This window comes from Podarcis bocagei (genome assembly GCF_964188305.1).
Source record: "Podarcis bocagei genome assembly, chromosome: 14".
Lineage (NCBI taxonomy): Eukaryota > Metazoa > Chordata > Lepidosauria > Squamata > Lacertidae > Podarcis > Podarcis bocagei.
Window position 1 is genome coordinate 5,314,691 of NC_138139.1, and position 19,855 is coordinate 5,334,545.

The 19,855-nt window shown below is 42.0% G+C and overlaps 1 protein-coding gene and 1 long non-coding RNA gene across 4 annotated transcripts in view; one reads left to right on the forward strand and one right to left on the reverse strand.

The window, feature by feature from the left end:
* Window positions 1-19,855, reverse strand: part of LOC308573601 — a 169,985-nt gene that overhangs the window by 124,238 nt on the left and 25,892 nt on the right. The gene's annotated exons all lie outside the window — the stretch shown is intronic.
* The window catches only part of USP3 (ubiquitin specific peptidase 3), a 42,017-nt gene continuing 24,079 nt past the window's right edge, over window positions 1,918-19,855 (forward strand). The window contains exons 1-3 of one of the 3 annotated variants that reach the window (XM_081170614.1): window positions 1,918-2,048; window positions 17,644-17,704; window positions 18,109-18,240. In XM_081170614.1, the coding sequence (XP_081026740.1) occupies window positions 1,958-2,048; window positions 17,644-17,704; window positions 18,109-18,240 (284 nt within the window). In that variant the 5' untranslated portion in view covers window positions 1,918-1,957. Of the gene's footprint in view, window positions 2,049-17,191; window positions 17,338-17,643; window positions 17,705-18,108; window positions 18,241-19,855 lie in introns of those variants that run through there. The other 2 variants (XM_081170613.1, XM_081170615.1) reach the window with 2 other exon arrangements.

The window sequence follows — 19,855 nt, forward strand, 5'->3', positions numbered from 1 at the left end:
GGGGGCGCAAATCCACGGGTTAGGGGGCGCAAATTACTTGCCTTGCCCCGGGTGCTGACAACCCATGCTACGCCACTGATGAAGCGTGCCTCCAGGGGTGAAGCCAAACCACTGTGTTAGCAACACTGAAGTGACCTCCCTGGGGCTCAAGCCTGGGCAGTGCGTAGGAAGGTCCTGCGCTGTCCAGACATCAGTCTCACTGATGTGGTCCAAAGGAAAGCAGAACAATACATTTGGCAGCAGCCTGTCTGCAAGAGTTGCTGGAAGGAGGCATACAAGAGGCCATCCAACTGTCTTGGTGACTCCACTCCATGTAGTGTTTACTTCCTAGCCTTTTTCTCTCTCTTGAAAATATCCCAAAAGGCAGCAGAGGTTTCAGATCAGATTTTCCTTCTCCTAGATTGGCAACTTTCCCACGATGATGAGTCGCATTTCTCCCTAAGCAATGAGGAAGAATTGTATAAACCAATTGACCTATCTCCTCTAAATACAACATTTTCCCGGCATAGGTTTCCCTTACAACCGATTACTTCAAGACTTGATTACTGCAATGAGCTCTATGTGGGGCTTCCGTTGTGCTTGATCTGTAAGCTGCAGTTTGTGCAGAATCACTTCAAAAGAAAACTTTTATAAAGTAATTTTTAGATGGTACTTGACCTCCACTATGCTCAAACAGTGTGGCGTAGTGGTTAGAGTGCTGGATTAGGACCTGGGAGGCCAGAACACAAATCCCTATTCACCCATGAAGCCCACTTGGTGACTTTGAGTCACTCTCGGCTTAACCTACCTCACAGTGTTGTTGAGAGGGAGAAGTGTGTACGCTAGGTTGACTTCTTTGGAGAAAAGGCGGGATATAAATGTAGTAATAAATAAAATCATAAAGTCATATTTGTCAAGGTTCAAATGATGTGTGTTGTGAAGAAGTGCAAGTGGGTGTCAGGCACACCTCACTGGGGACAACAAAAATGTTTGTTTTTGTGCCTTCTACTCAATCCCTTTCATTGATTTGTTTTAGCTGCTTAAGTTATTCTGCTGCTGTTTTCTACTTTTGGTAACTTTAATTACTAATTGGATTTTACTGCATTTTAAATTGTGATTGTTTTAAGTTGCTTTGTTGTGCATGTGTTTGGGAAATGCGTTGATAATCATTTTCAGCTATCATTATAAGGCGACCACTAGCAGCAATTGCGGAAATTAATAATAATTAAAAAAGGGAGAAGTCTGATTGCGATGCCTTCATCTCAGGATTAGCGCAAGGCGGCAGGGATGGCAGCGAGGACAACGCTCGTTTTCTGCTCCATCCCCCCTAGCGGTGAAAGGGGGAACAGCAGGAGCTACAGCCGTCGCTGGGAAAGCCGAGCCAGGCGGTGGGAAGACAAACCCGGAGCCTGGATTCCTGGGCGAAGCGAGTGGTGGGAAGGAAGGGGCGGGGCCTGAGCGCCGTCAAACTCCCCGAGAGACAAAGCCAAGAGCCGCTCATTTCCGGTTCCCATTCGCGCCACATAAACAACACCAATGGGCCGAGCGGGGAGCTGCTCTACCCGCCCCCCCCGCTGAACTCTGCCTTTTTGGGCCGAGGGCTCCTTTCGCCCCGCCTTCCCGTAACTACGATTCCGGAAGCTCCGTGAGGCGGAGGCGGCGGGAGGTCTCGAAGTTGGGGGGTTCGAGTGGTCCTCCGAGACGGGGACTTCGCTGTGAGAAGCGGCAGAAGGAAAGGGCCGCCGCCGCCGCCTGTGAGGAAGACCGCGATGGCGGCCGGGCGGCTCGAGGGCTCCCGGGCGCTGAGGTGCCGGTCGGCGCAGGCGCAGTAGCGGCGCCACCCCGCGCGCGCGAGAGAGAAAAGGCGGAGCGAGCGCTGCTCTCCGGGCCCGGCCTGCCCCCTCCCCCCCCCCGCTCAGTCCCGGCCTGCGCTTCGCCTCGCCCGCCTCACGTCGCGCCCCGGCCCTTCGCCGCCGCCATGGAGTGCCCTCACCTCGGCGCCAGCGTCTGCCTCGCGCCCGACTCGGCCAAGTTCCCTCAGGGATCGCCCTCCTCGTGGTGCTGCAGCGGTGAGTGGGGGCGGGGGGGGGCTGACAGGCACCTTCATCTTCCTCGCTCCCCTCCCCTCCCCTCCCCCCCAACCCCGCTCTCCTTTGTTCCAGGGACACGTCCAGGCCCTTCGCCCGCCCGGCTTTATTTAAACACCCGTCTCTCGAGCTCGCCCCCCCCCCGCCGGGAAACAAAAAGATCTCTGGGATTTTGCTCTTCCCACGACCCCCTCTCTTGAGTCCGCCCTCTTCCTCCCCCCCCCCCTTATTCCACTTCAGGGGTTGAGGGGCCTTCGCTTTCTCCACGATCTTCGCCTCCTCTTGCCCCCCCCCCGCCCCGCCCTTTCCTGCACCTTACACGCCAGAGCAACAAAGAGGGGGCCGCACCTGAAGAGGCAAGCGCGTCTCCCTTGGTCTTGCTTGGGCTTTTCCCTGCCTTAAAGTTGTGGTAACCCTTGACAGGCTCTGCCTCGTGGCCGTTGCCTCACTTTCCCGGTTCTGTGTAAGATTTCCTGTTCCTCTTCTGATCCCCTCCTGGTGAGACTCCGCGTGCAGATTCTGCCCTCCTGATCCCATTAAACCATTTTCTCTGATCTCTCGATAGTCTCCCACTGTCGTGTGCAAACAGCAGTGCATCTCCTTTTCGTTATGCGTGTACAGTGCTAGGCTGCCTCCTTATATAACTTCCCACCCCAAATCCTGAGCTTCTCATTTCCTTTGTGGCCTTTCTCTCTCTATGGTCCACTGATGCTAAGGCGGGGGGGGGGGCCGCGAGGAAAGGATGCCTGCAAGAGGAGCAGGAAGTCTTCGATTTCAGACCCTTTCTCAGCAGGGGACCATCCTGGGCCTTTGCTGGAGATGTTGGAGGGATCACATTTTCTACTCTTTTTAGAAAGATGCTCTTTTTAGAAACATTTGCAGCACTCCTACCTCCCAAAGCACAGGATATGTAGTTTTTGCATTCATCTATCCGTGAATGTTTTTGCAGGCCTCATTTTTCTCCTTCCCATTCTGTGGGCTCAGGAATGCTTGGCCTCTACAGTTCTGCCTAGCTTGTCTTACTTTCTTAGAGAGGGAAGTCTAGCAGATGTGATCCTGACCATGTGCTGGCAGGCAAGGCATTGTCCTGGAGAGAGGAGGTGGCCAAGGGGTTCGTTGCCTTCAAATGGGAAAGAATGCAGAAATTTCTTTCTATCTTCTTTGTTCCAGTGAGAGAGCAGTAGCGAGAAAAACAAAACCCACCAAGGAGGACGCTGAAGAGGCTGTGTTTCTGTTGCTAACTTTGCTGCCTGGTCTTCGACCGCAGTAAAGATTGGTTGGTTGGTTGCTGAAGAGGCTGTTTGTGTTTAATGTGCTCGAAGGTGCCTCTTGTATTTTTGAATTTAGGCCATGTCAGTGAACTGGGCCACAGTATGCTGGAAGGTGGATATAGTGCAATAAAACATATGGGGAGGGAAAGTTTCAACAGGAAATGCTGGGTAATTTGATTCCTCTGTGTGTACACATGGCCTCAGTCAATATTTACATTATTGAGATATGTGTTGTGGTGCAAATGTAAGACTTTCCATGTTTGGCCTTTTGTTCATTTCATGGTGGTAATAAACATTGAGACACTTGCTTTACATTTTCAGTACGCTCATGGAAACAGAGTACTGTATGTTGTGTTTAGTTATTTCACTTTGAGTTCTTTTCACCTTTCCAGTAGGAAGTAAATCAATAGTAGGGTGTTTTACAGTGTTTCAGCTGTGCTCTTGTAACTTCTCTTTTTCTCTAAAATGTCTGAGTTGTGCTCAAAAAGCCTCTCTTTTGAATTTGCAAAATTCAGTTGGAGTTTTGCAGTTCAATGGGTTGTGGATTGCATCTTGTCACTAAAGTGAGGAAACCTTGCTAATGTTGTTTTCTGAGGTTTCCTTCTATGGAGGAAAAGCTACATGGCTGCTCTTAAATGTGGTGTTTGTGTTTGAGAGAGGCTGCTAGCTTGCTTGAATCTCCTGTGCAACTCCATCCTGGAGCTAAGGTGTGGTAGGGACTACTGCTGCCTTTGGCTAAACCAGTTATATTACTCTGTAAAACATGCAGTGTTAAAGCAGAATTTATTATACTATGTGATGTTGCAGGAGAACTAAAGTGTAAATGAAAGCACTGAAAAAGAAAACAACTTTGAGAAATATGTTTACAAACTTAGTCATAAGGGGCGTATCTATTAGCTCAGGCAAGCAAATCTGTTAGGCAAGATCACTGGCATAAAGTTCCTCTTCCTCAAGGAAGGTCAGAAAGATAACATTACCAAAGGTGAAGGTAGTAAAAAGTATCAGTGTCAGTATCTTGCAGATTATAAAAGTATACAGTGGTACCTTGGTTTAAGAACAGCTTGGTTTATGAACAACTTGGATTAAGAACGCTGCAAACCCAGAAGTAGGTGTCTTGGTTTGTGAACTTTGACTTGGAATAACAACATGTTTTGCTTCCTGTTGAGTGTGTTCCATTTGTAAATTGAATCCACCATTGCTATGGGAAAGCACACCTTGGTTTAAGAACAGACTTCTGGAAGGGATTAAGTTCGTAAACCAAGGTACCACTGTACTGTGAGCTGTCTTTAGGGCCTGACAAGCTAGTTGTCTGTATGGAAGTGTTACTTGCAACCTTGCAAATGGCTTCCTGTAAGTCTGACGTTTGTATAAATATCCTGACAATGATTTGGGGGAATTTGCTGCAAAATTGAATTAGTTTGGAAGATGTTACAATTGCACCCTAAAGAGTACAGTTGAAGTTGCTGTTTTGCTGAGACAGGTCCAGATACATCTTTGTCTATTGTATATGTAAATTAACATAAGTGCGCTTACACAAATGCAGGAATGTTTTACAGGATGCCAGAGTTTTTCCATACGCTTTGTTTGATAAAGCTCCCCTCTCATTACCACCTTCCCCTCCCTGCAGTCTCAGCCCTCCCATGGTTCTTCCAGTCCATAAAACATCAATCATGCTTGTAACGCTCTAGAAAGGCCAGGAGCTTATGATGTACTGTATTGCAATGTGAATTTCCAATAGACTCCTCTCTCTCTCTCTCTCTCTCTCTGTGTGTGTGTGTATGTGTGTGTGTGTATGCATAAGTATGTGTGGCCGTTACACTCCTTTGGGAATACCCTGTTGAACAGAGTTCAGCAGAGGAGGACAGGAGTTATTTTTATTTCTATAATATACTATAGACATATAAAGGGAACAAGTGTGGGAACTTTCCCCCTGTCGTTTTGTGTTTTGTATTAGAATTATACAAGATGACAAATAATATATTCTGGGCTGGTTTGTAAACATTTCTAGTGAAAACAATTTTTCTGCCTATATTGGATGTCATTAATTGGGCATTCTCTTTCTCTGCTACTGCTGTTCTTATAGTGAGACAGTAATTTTAAACTCTGCTGTTCTTAATTTTTATTTTTTGCTGTTTCTTTATGGTTGTATTTTACTGCTTTTTAAAGCATTCATTATAATTGCTCTAGTGCTGTTTTTAGATTGTAATGAATTTGTGATTTTATCTTGTTTTAATTCTACTTCATATGACATATAGAGAACTATAATTGAATTGGGAATCTAAATATAGTCAATAAAGTTAATGAGCACAGTTGTGACTTCATTCCTTGGCACTGTTTGGTGATGCTGTACTTATTCCTCATTTTTGTGGTGTTTAGAATAAAGCTTTTGTTTAACCGGAGGCCTCTAAATTATGTCCACTGATGAGACTCTCCATGGGATCCGCCTTCTGGCCAGTGTTAGAAACTGAGATATGAAAGCTAGAAGCTAAATGGCACCTTAAACCTAGATTATAGGTGCAACAATGAATGTCTAGGTGCGCTTTTTAATAACAAGAATACAAAGCTGAAAATGAATGAACTGCAGCTAAAATATTGTGTTCATTTTTCACAAGGCCCAGTCCTCATCTGAAGACTGCAAAAAACCAAAAACAAAGCCATGCTTCCCCTGCTGGCCCCCCTGATATTCTTAAGAGGGTCTCTTCTCCAGTCTTCAGAGAGCGGCTGGAAGTGGGGAGGCAGAAAAAGGTCCTCCCTTCTCTCCACTCTGCAGACAAGCCATGGATTCTCCCTCCACCCTCTTTCCCTCATATAAATATATCTTTTTGGCACTACAGTGGTACCTCGGGTTACATACGCTTCAGGTTACAGACTCCGCTAACCCAGAAATGGTACCTCGGGTTAAGAACTTTGCTTCAGGATGAGAACAGAAATCATGCTCCGGCAGCAGGAGGCCCCATTAGCTAAAGTGGTGCTTCAGGTTAAGAACAGTTTCAGGTTAAGAACGGACCTCCGGAATGAATTAACCCGAGGTACCATTGTACAGTTAACACATATTAAAGGCCTATACAGCTGATGGTAGAGACACCCACCTTGAGTGTCCTACAATGATCCCACTCCAAAATTTGTTTTGATTTTAAGCATCACTGTGAGAGTCTGAAGTAGATAACACTTTAACATGTGCTACTTAAACCATCATAACTAACTGGCTAGTATATTTAAAATTAAAAGCACGTCATACATTAAAAGTGCATTAAACAAGGCAGCTAAAACCTAAACAAAACATATTGAGTTCAAAAGAAAAGTTTTCAGGTCCCCGATCCATTCATATTTTACTTGAGAGGAAGCCCCATTGAACTCAATTGGGATTTACTTCTGAGTAACAGGTAGATCCAGATCAGGGTTGAAAACCCTTTCCCCCCATAATGGTGCCCAAATTGCTTCTTTTGTTTCTTATACATTGTATTTTATTGTATTACAGTTTGAATTCCTTAACATTGTAAAGTACAGTGCATTAGAGTTGCTAAACAGAGAAAAATATTTAAATGATCCACCAAGATGCTCAGCAGTTTTCAAGTGCACTGTGGATGGGAAGTTAGAAAACCACCACTCCTGTCTAGATCATTCTCCCTAGTTCTCCTTCCATCTCCCACATGTGTGAAATTCCACCCAAGGTTTAATTTCTCCTGTGCAATTAATTCTGTAGGCAAGCCCATTCCTCCAGCAGTTTCAGTGAAGGCTGATGGGTGGGGGGAGAGTTTCGTAGCTCTCTTGAGGAAAGAGCCAGACAAGGCAGTGAGAGCTTTGCTCCCTGCCCCTTTTCAGTGGTTGAGACAAGATGGGAATGAGATGGATGGAGGGAGGAAAAAGGCAGCTGTACTCCTAGCCTAAGGGCAGCCAGTCCAAGGCTTCTGAGAGGGAAACACTGCCTTTCTGTAAGGCCAGCTGAGAGGTGGAACCTATCAACTTGCCTGACCCTGCAGCAATCTCTTGGAAGTCTAGCGGGAAGGAATTTCTCCTCCCAAACCCTCAGCAGTGGCAGTTTTAATATGAAATATTAGGTGCTTCCAGAGTTCAGAAACTGCTTGCATTTATGAAATTCCCTGTTGTAAAATGTGTCTAGAACAATGGGAGTTTCGAACACTGCACCCAGTGAGAGGTAAGTTGGGTGATTGTGCTATTGGCCCACCTCATGGTTTAAGTGAAAATTTGCACCTGAGTCCGCCCCCCCTCCGCACCCAAATTCTAGTCTGAAACTCTCCACTAAGCACTCACTTTTGCCACTTAGGACTTGCCTGTGTTCCCTATTGGAGAGACTTGCAGTTATAGCAGGTAGCTAATGAGAGAAGCTTTGTAATGCTGCTTGATTTGACTAGGTCTGCTGCCAGTGTTCAAAACGCCCATTGTTCTAGGTGGATTTTGCTACAGGGAATTTCATCAGTGTGAGCTGTTTCTGAGCTCTGGGCACAGTACTGCGCCTAAAATTTCAGATTAAAACTGCAGAGTGGAAGGAAAGGAGGACCCTTTTCTGCCTCCCTACTTCCAGCTATTCTCTGAAGACTGGAGAAGAGACCCTCTTAAGTATATTAGAGGGGTGGGCAGGGGAAGGAATAGATCATTTGAAAAATGAACATAATATTTTAAAATAAAAAAATTCCTTCCTGTAGCACCTTAAAGACCAACTAAGTTAGTTCTTGGTATAAGCTTTCGTGTGCATGCACACCTTCAGATACACTAATATTTTAGTTGCAGTTTATTCATTTTCAACTTTGTATTCTTGTTATTTAAAAAGTGTGCCTAGACATTCCGTTGTTGTGCCCATAACCTAGGTTTAAGGTGCTATTTAGCTCCTAGCTTTCATATCTCAGTTTCTAACACTGACTGCTGCAGGACTCAGCAGCAAGCATCCTTCATGAGTAGCCATTTTAACATATGGTAACCATAACAAAATAAAATGATAGTGGCATTTTTGAAATATAGGCATTTCATTGAGAGTATTTGCTGGATCAGTTTACAGACAGGCCAACTCAGCTCTAATCTCTTGACTAATAACAATGTCTTCAATTATTGTACTGAATATTTATTATGCTTTTTCAATTACGTTTTTAAAATGGGAATATTTATTGTGTTACCAGCTTGACCCACATGGCTTAAGGTTTGTGGCATAACTGGACGTTGCCTGGGAGACTTACTCTCATCTAGACTAGAGTAAGAGTGATTCATTCTGGGGCAGCTGCTGAAGAGGGGTTCTTTGTATGCCTTGTTTGTATCGACTCAGTGTATAGATCATAGGGCTGGAAATATATGTTAGATGCCAGGTTGCCATAGCGATTGAAATTTGGTTCTATTGCAGTGCTTAGAAAACTATTCTGTCAGCTTGTGAAAATCTTTGCACATGTACCCAGTCTTGGTTATAAATGATACCAGAGGATGATATGTACAGGACTTGTCAGTGCAAGTGGTCATAATTCTATTGTCACAGCAACTGTCATTTGAAATAAATCAGTCTTATTTTTATCTGTTTAACAAAATTTATATACTGCTTGATTATAAATAGAACCTCTAAGCCATTTACATAAACTAAAACAAACAATGAAAGGCAAACTTAAAACATAATTAAAACCAACTGTTAAACTAAAAGCAGATTTAAAACACATGTCAATTTCTACATGTCAGAATATTTTAATACCTTATTTCATCTTGGCTACACAGCGAAGTAGCCAAGTGATACTGTGGAAAGCTCTGATACAGTTTAGGCACAGTTTATCATGTTTCAGCCAAACCATGGTTTGGTATCCCTACTTAGGTGCTCCTCTCACATGCTCAGATTTCCTCTTATTTGAGAAGCTTTCTATTTGCTGTGATAGCTGAATTGGGAAAACTAGGGCTTCTATAAATGGCAGCTTGCCTCCAAACAAGAACTAGAAAGTAGTTTGAAGTTGAATTTGAGGTTAATCTTTCATGCAGTCTGGTCATTAGCATAAAATTGCGGTTGAAGCTTTCCTGTAGCGAGCGTGCTGTATGAAAAGGCAGAACAAGCCACAGCTAAATGTCAGACCTATACCTTTGCTTCCCTCGTAGCTGGCCCAATTTTATTAGCAATTTTTTTTATTATGATGCTTGGCATGCATTCTTTATTGTTTATTTTAAATGTTGCATGTGATTTTTATTGTATTGAGTTGTAAGTAATTCTTTAAAAAATGAGACCCTTAAAGTAATTCAGTGATACTGGAAAATGATCATCCAGCCATAGGTGTGTGCAGGTAAGGATTGCTGCATCAGTGAAATGCTGCTTTATCCTCTTTGTGTTTTGATTTGGCATTCATGCTGCTTTTTAAAACAATTTATTTATTAAATTTTCAAATATACATTTTCCACCTTTAAATATACAGCAATACATCCAATGACTTCCCATTTTTTCTTTGTTTTTCCTTGTACTTCCAAAAGTAACTGCATATTCTATTTCTTCCATCTAGTTTCCCCCTTTCCATTATATCTTAATCTATATTATACTGTTGAATTTACAATAATCCTGCCAGTGTTTTCACTTGCTTACAATTGTTTTCCAAATATTCCACAAATAATTTCCATTCCCCTTTATACACACATTCTTATTGTTCTCTTACCTTGCTGGCCTGGCCTGCTAGCTCTGGAGAGTCCATCATTTTCAGTTGCCATTCCTCCTTCTTTGGAACCTCTCCCACCTTCCATTTCTGAGCTAACAAAGTTTGAGCTGCTGTCTTTGCATCCATAAATAGCTTTTTCTGTGCCCTGGGTACCTCTGTCTGTACCATACCCAAAATAAATGCTTCTGGTTTGTTTGTTTTTTGGAATATTCTTGTAAACCATTTTTTTCATTTCATTATAAATCCTTTCCAAAGCATCATTAACTATTCGAATGACCACCCATATATGATAAAACGTTCCTTCTGCTTCTTGAGATTTCCAACAGATACCTGTTTCACTTTTAAACATCTTTGCCAATTTACTTGGAGTTAGGTACCATCTATAAATTATTTTCATATAATTTTCCTTCAATGTGCAACATGCAGTAAATTTTAAATCCGTCTTCCATGTGGCAATCATGCTTCAAGGTAGATTAGGGAGGGGTTTGTGGCCACAGTCCAAGTGTGTACTTTCCTCCTCCTCGCTCATAAGTGCAAAAACAACTTTCTGTGTTCTCGCTCAGCCAGTGCAGATATCATCTTGATTACTGAATGGAAACCAGGCCTCATCTGGGTATTTGCATAACTTAAGGGGTATGACATTGGGTTTCATGCTAGGGTGGAGTAGAAGAAAAACAACTTTTAACGAAGCACTTAAAACAGAATAATAAAGAATACATTAATAAGGTATCTTTATTTTTCTGTATCTCATTGGTTCTGTTATATACATTTTCATGATTACTTCAGAATTTCTGGTTACCTGGAAATGCAGGCATGTTTGGTTCCCTGTGTCAACAGATCTTGTTAGTCTCTACGGCTTCAGAAGATAGTCTTGTTTGCTCTTAGTAGACAGGCTAGGTTTGATGAAAAGGGAACTATATCATATACATGAATTAGTAATGTTTATATGTAATAGACTTGAAACTTGGCTGCCATCCGCCTATCTGCGTAGTTGTTTCTCGGGTATTGGCTTAGCTGCTGTGGCTCGCTGCTTAGGGTGACTGTGTCAGCAGTAGAATGTGGAATTTTTCCTGAAGGGGATAAGTAACCTTGAAGGCACAGAGTAAAGGGAAAAAGCAACCACTAAGAGAGAAGTTCCAGAGGAAGAAAGTATCTTGCTCATGGGCAAGGAGTTGGATTGCAGGAAGGGACTTGTGAAGTTGGAAGCCAAGAGTGCAGTGAGGTCAGTGGTCAGAGTTGGAGGACAAGCAAAATTCAATCATTTAAACTAGCCAGTTGTTGCTTTACTGCAGGTCTTTTAGTTGTCTAAGAAAATGACTAATAAGTTCTTGGAGAGTGGTGAGTTGCCTTTAGAAGTGTATCGTTTAAAGCTACCCTGGGCATTATCTTCAGTCTCTTGACTCAGCTGTTCTCTAAAGCCCATTTCCTGTTTGTCTGCTGTTTCATCCTAACTTGACTTTTCTCTTGTCTGTGAGTATGGAAGCTACAGATAACTTCTTACTCACCTTCAACCCTCTTTGTACCAGCCTGGGTTTGAATATGATATCTGAGAGGTGGTACCCAGTACATATGGGACGCGGGTGGCACTGTGGTCTAAACCACAGAGCCTAGGGTTTGCTGATCAGAAGGTCGGCGGTTCGATTCCCATTGACAGGGTGAGCTCCCGTTGCTTGGTCCCTGCTCCTGCCAACCTAGCAGTTCAAAAGCACATTTAAAGTGCAAGTAGATAAATAAGTACCTCTCCGTCAAGAAGGTAAACCATGTTTCTGTGCACTGCTCTGGTTCACCAGAAGTGGCTTAGTCATGCTGGCCACATGACCCGAAAGCTGTCTGTGGACAAATACAGCTCCCTCGGCCAGTAAAGCGACGTGAGCGCCGCAATCCCAGAGTCGTCCGCGACTGGACCTGACGGTCAAGGGTTCCTTTACCTTTACCTTTACCCAGTACATAGCAGACAAAAACTGAGAAGTTCTTGGTTCGAAAGTCATTGCAGCTGACTAAAAAATGATAGGTGATCTTTGACAAGCCACTGTGTCATTGCTTCAGCCCCATCCCCCTGCAACATACACATAATAGTGTCTACTCCACAGGGTTACTGGAATAGTTACTGGAATAACATGTAAAGTGGTTTGAACATTTTGCTTTTATGAATTGGTTTATATGCCCCCAAAGTAGCTTGTAACAAAACCAGCTGATACACAATCAAACAAATGCATTCAAGAAGCAGAATAAAATGGTCAAAAACTTAAGAGCAAATGAAAAGCTAAGCAGAATAAAAAGATCTCAACAGCTCACCTAAAGCTTAGAAAGGAGGGAGCCAACTGAGGGGCAGACTAAATGTTGTTTATAGGGGAAATATTTTGCTCTTTAAAAATAGAGCAGTTAATTCTTTGCAGGGAATGGCTGTGCCCATTGTGTAAATAAGGAACAAGCATTGCAAACTCACTTCAAGTTACAAAGTTGTAAACAACACTATTCTCCCTCTTCTGTTATGCAATGGCAAATATAGTTTCCACATTCCCAAATTAACAGGATGTTGAAGAAAAGAGACATATGACTCATTTCAGATGGCTTTATGGCATCTCAGATTCTTTTTGGCCAAATCCTTCCTATATGAATGTATTTCATAATACTTGAGGCCATTCTAAAAATACAGCTGGGTAAAACTGTAGGTAATTGCTGTTGCAGACACTTTAGCTAAAACTTGCAGAACAGTTCTGTTTATTTCTCTTTAATGTGAGCTGTATAAAGACTCCCCTTTTCACACAAAGAAGAGCTTTGATTTTGTAAAATTGGTTTGATATTTTCAACATCTAGATAGATACTAAGTTCAGTTTACAGGCATAAGTATATTACTTTGCCTCTGAAGGCTTCTCTGTACCTAGAAGCTGGAGTACTAAGCAGCCAAGCAACTCTAAACAATGGTTTACCTGAATTTTCAGAATTCAGACATCATTCTTAGGTTTTAAGCTCTAATTAGTGCAAACTATGGTTTGGTTGTATGTCTGAGTTGCACCAGCATCTCACCACAGTTATGAAGGCTTATTTTTCAGGAACTATAGTTGTATGCCATCAAATACACTAATTGGGCTGTCAGTGTTTGGAGAGAGTGGCTGCATTTTGTAGCTTGCATGGAACTGAACCTAAGATTTCATGGGCATATTTCTTAAAATCTCTCTATTCTAGCATAGAATATAATTGTGATGATAGTGTGGCCCCAAAATGCAATGTTTTAGACGTTATGCCTGGGCTTTGAGGAGTGCTTTGACTCCTTAGGATGTTGGAGGCTGGAGATACAAGAACAAAGAGAATCTAATTCAGCACCATCCTCTTGTCGGGAGGACTCGCTTATCTTGTTAATTGCACAGTGAAAGCCTTCCATGGATCATGCAGCCTCTGCTTGTGACCAGCACCTGTTTGCTCCCAGGAGAAAAACTTGTGAAAGAGTTACTGGATTGCAAGTGAGCTGGGATTGGGCAAAAGTCTTTGACAGAGCTTCTTGTGGCTCTTGTGATTGGAGGGGGCAGAGAGAGAGAGGGAGAGTGCAAATGCAGATAGCTTGCTCCATGGGGCAGGTTCACATGCTCATCATTGGGGGGGAGGGAATGTAAGGGATCCCATCCCCTTGCTCTCTACTTTTCAACTGAAAAGAACTTCTAATTGCTTTCAATGACTATCAAGTTTAGAGGATTCTCCCACGGCTTGTAGGTAGGTAAGTCTTTCAGTGTCGTATGAGTTTGGGATTCGTGTCTCATCTTGCAAGTCAGACAAGGGAAATAGCTAAGCAATTTGACACTATGGTTAGCACAACAGCTCACCTTCTGATGATTTAGTTTAGTGCAAAAGGTAGCCTGTGTGGATTTTATTTTCTTGTTTTCTGTGGGAAGCTATGTGGCTACATTTGGGGGTGGGAGATGTATGGCAGAATCCTAATAAATTAAAAAGTTGGTCATTCCTATTGGGTAATCAGCAAGAATAAAAACCTCACTCCAAACAAGTATTGTATTTAGCTAATTAATCTCTTTAAGCCAGGGATGAATCTTGGGCACAGAAGGATGAAATTATAATAATAATAAACTATTACTATTACCAACATTACAAAATTCCAGTAGTTTTCTATTCAGTCTTCACCAATCCTTTATCAAGCCCTGACCAAGCCTTCACCTATGTCTTGAAGGTGCAAGATCCCTCAGTTAGCAGAACCATATGCTGCAAAGTTTTGCTGAGATGTACCATTTCAAATTACAAGTAAGAATAGCATGTTTGAACACTCTTTCCTGTAAAAAGCATTTTGCATATATAAAACATGCACGCTCGGGACACAGTTGCTTTTTTTATTCTGTTGTAATGGAGCAATTGAGACAAGTTTTTCCTGTTGTCTGGGGATAGGCAATAGCTCAGTGGTAGAGCATCTGCTTTGCATGCAGAAGGTTCTTGGTTCAATCCTTGGCACCTCCAGATAGGACTGGCAGAAATCCTTATCTGGAATCCTGGAGAGCTACTGCCAGATGATGCTTTTGCAGTGTCAGGGAAAATCAGTGGGCTTGTTTGGGTGAAGACTGTAGCACCTTTAATGAAATAGACCCACTGCAGTGTTCACCGAGAAGGTTTGGCCGCAAAGAAGATGCCAGACTCACTAAAGAAGGTACTTGATGAAATTGTCCAGATTAGTAATTTTATCAAGTTTTGGATTCTAGGATCTTCTCAAAATTGCGGGAAGAAATGGGAAGCCACTCTAAGCAGTTACTTTTACATACAGGAGTGCATTGGCTGTCGGGGGGGTGAGATATTGAAGCAAAGAGTTATGTGATGAAGTACGACTTTCTTTGACAGATTCAAATTTCCATGTGATCAGTTGAGCAACTTTGCATGGTTTTGTATGCTAGCCTAATTAGCAGACATTTTCACATACTTGGAACAATCTCAACAGAAACCTTCAAAGTCGTGATGTGAATATTTTTTATGTTGAAGGGGAGGGAGTGATTTTAAAAATTATAGTTATGGGCAAGCTGAGTAGAAGGTGGTAGCCTCACTAACATCCCAACACTAGAGACATTTCTGGAGGCCACTGACGAAGAATTGGTACCGAAAGTAAAACATTATATCACTGAGGACCTGCGTGATTTAGTGACTAGCTTCAGCAATTACGTGCACCAAATCTGGATTACTGCACGAAATCCTGAAAATTTGTGGATAAGGAATCCTTTTGAAGGGTGATGTACAACTAACAACAATTATCTGTGGAAGAGCAAGATGCACTTGTTGACATGACTTGTGATGGTTCATTGAAATCATTTTTCAAAGAGTGTAGACTTGACCAATTTTGGGTGAAGGTTTTTGCTGATTATAAGGTGTTAGGTGGAAAAGCTTGCTTTCAGGCATCTAGTTCCCTTTTGTTCCACATATCTTCGTGAACAAACATTTTCATTGTTTTGTTTTATGAAGAACAAGCATAGAAATCTGCTTGATGTTGAACCAGATTTGAGAATAAAATTGGAAATACAGAACTGGATGTTGAAGGAATTGTTTGACAAAAAGAGGCATGATTTCTCCCATCACATTTAGGTTTAGTGTTTTTAACATTTTGTTGGGAGGCATCTCTCTCTCAACAACAGCAGGAAGAAGAAGAAGAAGAGTTTAGAAGCTGCTAGAAATGTCAGAATTTGTTTGCATGTACTAGACATTAAGAAAATCTAATTTGTCTCTCCCCAACTAAATATTTGCCATTTTTGTGTGGAAATATCACAGATTTATGGTCTTTTTAGCATACTTAAAATCTTTGCTTATTAGGAGCTACCCACATATTCTTTAAAAAATTGCTTTGCACAGGCAGCTACCATAAAGTTATCAAACGTTTCAAAAGTAAGGGGTCTCTGGCTTAGCTTTTGAAAAATAGAGGATCCTCAACAATTAGCTAATTGGAAACCACTGTTTTATCTGTGAAGGAAGTCGCTGACCTTTTCCTCAGACTCAAAATTAGTAATTGTAATTTGTGATTTCAGAATCGCAAGTGATGGCAACTGTATTGCGGTCCTCATGGATTGGCTTTGGAGTTAAATTGGAGATTGTGACTAGTGCAAAATGAGCTGTTTCTTCCTTTCTAATGTACTTAGTACATCAGGAAAGTGAGTGACTCAGATCTTCAAATCAATCAAAGCAGGAGTGGAAAATCCTTGCTGACTACCCCCTAATCCCTATCCCAATCACTGCAGAACAGACTGCCCTCTTTAGAAATGTATGGCATCCGATCTTTACCATATGGCTTGCTTGCTTTGGTTTCTGTTTTCTTTCCAATATATTGGAAGTTGGTTCTAATCACAAGTGGAGTGCATCATGCCAACTGCACCTCAGTGCTTCACATAACAGGATTTTATAATAAACAAGTGAAAGCATTCCATTTTTTAGTTTGGTTCTGGTTCAGTTGCTGATTGTAGATGTTCCAGTTTGGTTCTGGTTCAGACCAGTAAAGATTTAGTATCCAGTTTAACTAGTGTTCGAAATTTGCCAGGCGCATTTTGTGACTGGCATGGGTCCAATTGTGACAACATGGAGATCTCTGGATGCCAGGTTGGTGACTGACATCTCCATCTGGCTGACCCCTCCAGCTTTCTTAAGTAGGTAAGCAGAATAGCACATTTATTGCATTTATATCCCACCCTTATCTCCAAGGAGCACATGATTCATCCACTCCTCAGTTACCCTGTGAGGCAGGTTAAGAGGCTGTGACTGACCCAAGGTCACCCAGTGAGCTTCATGACTCTGGGTATTTGAACCCTGGTCTCCCAGGTCCTGGTCCAACAGTTTAACCACTACACCACACTGGCTTCCTAGAGTACAGTCGTACCTTGGTTGTCGCACGCCTTGGTACTCGGACGTTTTGGCTTCCGAACTGAATGTTCCTGTTTGCGAACGTTCTTTGGAATGGAACCCGAATGTCCAATGGGGCTTCAAGCCACGCTTTCCGAACATTTTGGAAGTTGAATGGACTTCCAGAACAGATTCCGTCTGACTTCCGAGGTATGACTGTACTTATGGGGTAAATAAATATGGGGAAAGCAAAATGCCACTTAGAGAAAAGGATCTGAAATATTTTCCTTGAAGCTTGATTTTTTAAAAAATTCTGGATTGTTTTATTTGATGTTTTAATGTGTACACTGCTTTGAGATTTTTTATTTAAAATATAAAGCTGTATAGATGTGATGATGATATAAATTTCACTGCAAAAAAATGGCACCTAGACATTCTGTTGTGGCAACTGTAACCATTTAAGGTGCCATTTGGTGATTAGCTTTATATACCTGAGTCTCTAACACATTTAAAGTACAGTAGATCAGTTCAGGATCATGTCAGAAAACAAGTGTTCATATTATGATGCAGGTAAGTAAAATGTAGAACATATGATTGTGAGAAATATACTGATGGAAAATATATGTTTACATTTTAAAATAACCCACCCATTCTCCAACTCTCATATACTGTCCACCTTTATTCTGTCAACTTCCTTCTCTATAGTTTACACAAGCTACCTGCTACCAATCAGTTGATGTTGTATAAACATCATTGTGAGAAATGTTGTATTTCATATTTCTGAAAAAGAGATATTTGTAACTCAAAAAACTGGCTTATGTGACCGCACCACGCAGTCTGTTTAACTCAACTTCTCTATTTTTTCATGCTTAACAGTGTGCCGATCTAATAAAAGTCCTTGGATCTGCCTGACTTGTTCAAGTGTCCACTGTGGAAGGTGGGTATATCTACATTTGACCCATCCTGAAAGCGTATTTAGGTAAAACATGTTTTAGAATGAGAAGACTTAAGAGTGTTTCTCTTCAATTAAAATGACAGGTAATCTGGGCAGTATTTTTTTCAAAAGTCTCTTATCTGAGAGTTTCTGATGTTTTTTATTGGACTGAAACCATAAAAAGGCTGTTAAAAATGTACAAAGGTGAATGTATGCTTATTCTGTTGGAAGACTTCCAAAACCTACTATGTGCACTTAAAATCTGCCAAGTAATTTAACAATCAACAGCCCAACCTAGTTGATACTGCTGCAGTTGTTCATACAGTATGCTTGTTTGAGATGCGCTAGGCATTATCTTGGAAAAGGAGGCTCTTGAGAACTTGCTATCTTTCCCCTCTTCCTTTCAGATATGTGAATGGGCATGCAAAGAAACATTATGAAGAGGCCCAAGTTTCATTAGCTAATCACAAGAAAACAGAAAAGCAAGAGAAGATTCAACACACAGTGTGCATGGATTGCAGTAGTTACAGTACATACTGGTAAGGTTTTTTAAGGCATATCATCAGTTAGTAGTTGTAGTTTATATTTTATGCTTTATGCCTGTTGAGAGTGCTTCACATTATCTTGGCAATACCTTCAACAGTCCTACGAGATAGGCCAGAATTATCCCAATATAGCAGCTGGTAGGTGTACACTGAGATGGTGGTTTATCTCAGGCCCTGTGGTGGTAAGAACTGAACTTGGGACTTCCTAGCTTACAACTGATTTTCTTAACCACTACGCTATACAAGTTGAACAGTTTCCTTGTTTTTTTATTTCTATGTTCATCCCATCTTATCTTGAGGGTTTGGGGTAAATAATGAAAGCAGCAACCTTCACCTGTATGGAATAACCTTTTGCCCAGTTCATTTCAATTTTCTCACCCCTTTGCAGAAGAGATATACAGTGGTGCCTCGCAAGACGAAAAGAATTCGTTCCGCGAGTCTTTTCGTCTTGTGATGTTTTTCGTCTTGCGAAGCACGGTCTTCAAGCGGCTTTAAAAAAAAAGCGCAAGACGTTTTCGTCTTGCGAAGCAAGCCCATAGGGAAATTCGTCTAGCGAAGCAACGCAAAAATGGAAAACCCTTTCGTCTAGCGAGTTTTTCGTCTTGCGGGGCACCACTGTATAAAGCCAAAGGCCAACTGAAAGAAGGAATTTTTTTGCAAACCACTGTAGAGTTAATTTAAGAAATAATTCAAGGAGAAACACTACCTCAGTTCAAACCGGTGTTTGAATCAAGGTTTGCAATTTTGTCTTGAAGGACAAACCCCAGAAATCTGAGGCGAGAGAGCATCCTCATTGGAGGCATCTTCTAGACTTGTAAATCAGCATTATGAATGTGTGAGGAGAGCCAGTATCATGTTCCAATCTCAATCAGGTCTTTGTCAAGTTTGGTTTGAGGTCTATCTCTTACATGAGTGCATGTATGCTTGCATACATAGCTGTCCTGAATCTTCACATGTCCAAATTTTATGGCAGTGTGATTGCTATCCAAACTGCCCCCCTTTTTTGGTGAAAGCCTAATTTGCATAGGATTGGTGTGGTTCTTGGACTGCTTCCACTCTTTGGGTAATGTGTATATCTTCCTTACATGGTGGGTGGCAGATTGTTTAGTTATGGGTCATGCTGATAGCAGTCAACCCTTTGTGGGTATGACAGTGTTGCCAACATGCTATATATAGCAGCATTCTTGGGCCTTTTCCTCTCATGTTGTCAGTGAGATGTTATAAGCCTGACTTGTGAGTTAAAAGCAGCTGTCCTCTTCCCATCCCACTTGCCTCCCTTGAGGCTACCTATGCTCCACTTAGTAAGCTAAACATACCCAGTTAACTCAGTCTGTCTTCATTCATATGGCTTGCTTTGTAAACTTCAGGGAAGTATTATACTGGATTAAAATACCACATATCTGTTTAACTATAGCCACTAGAAGCCAACCAAAACAGAAAGGATACCATGCCTTGAAACCATGTTTGGCCTCAGAATTTGAGGAAAATATACAGTGAAAGAAGTTCACAGCTGTACAGCAGCCATAGAGAATGTCTCTTGATGACACAGCAAAAATGCAACTTTAATGTTCCAGCTCTCTGAAAAGTACAGTTTAATCTCACTTATCCA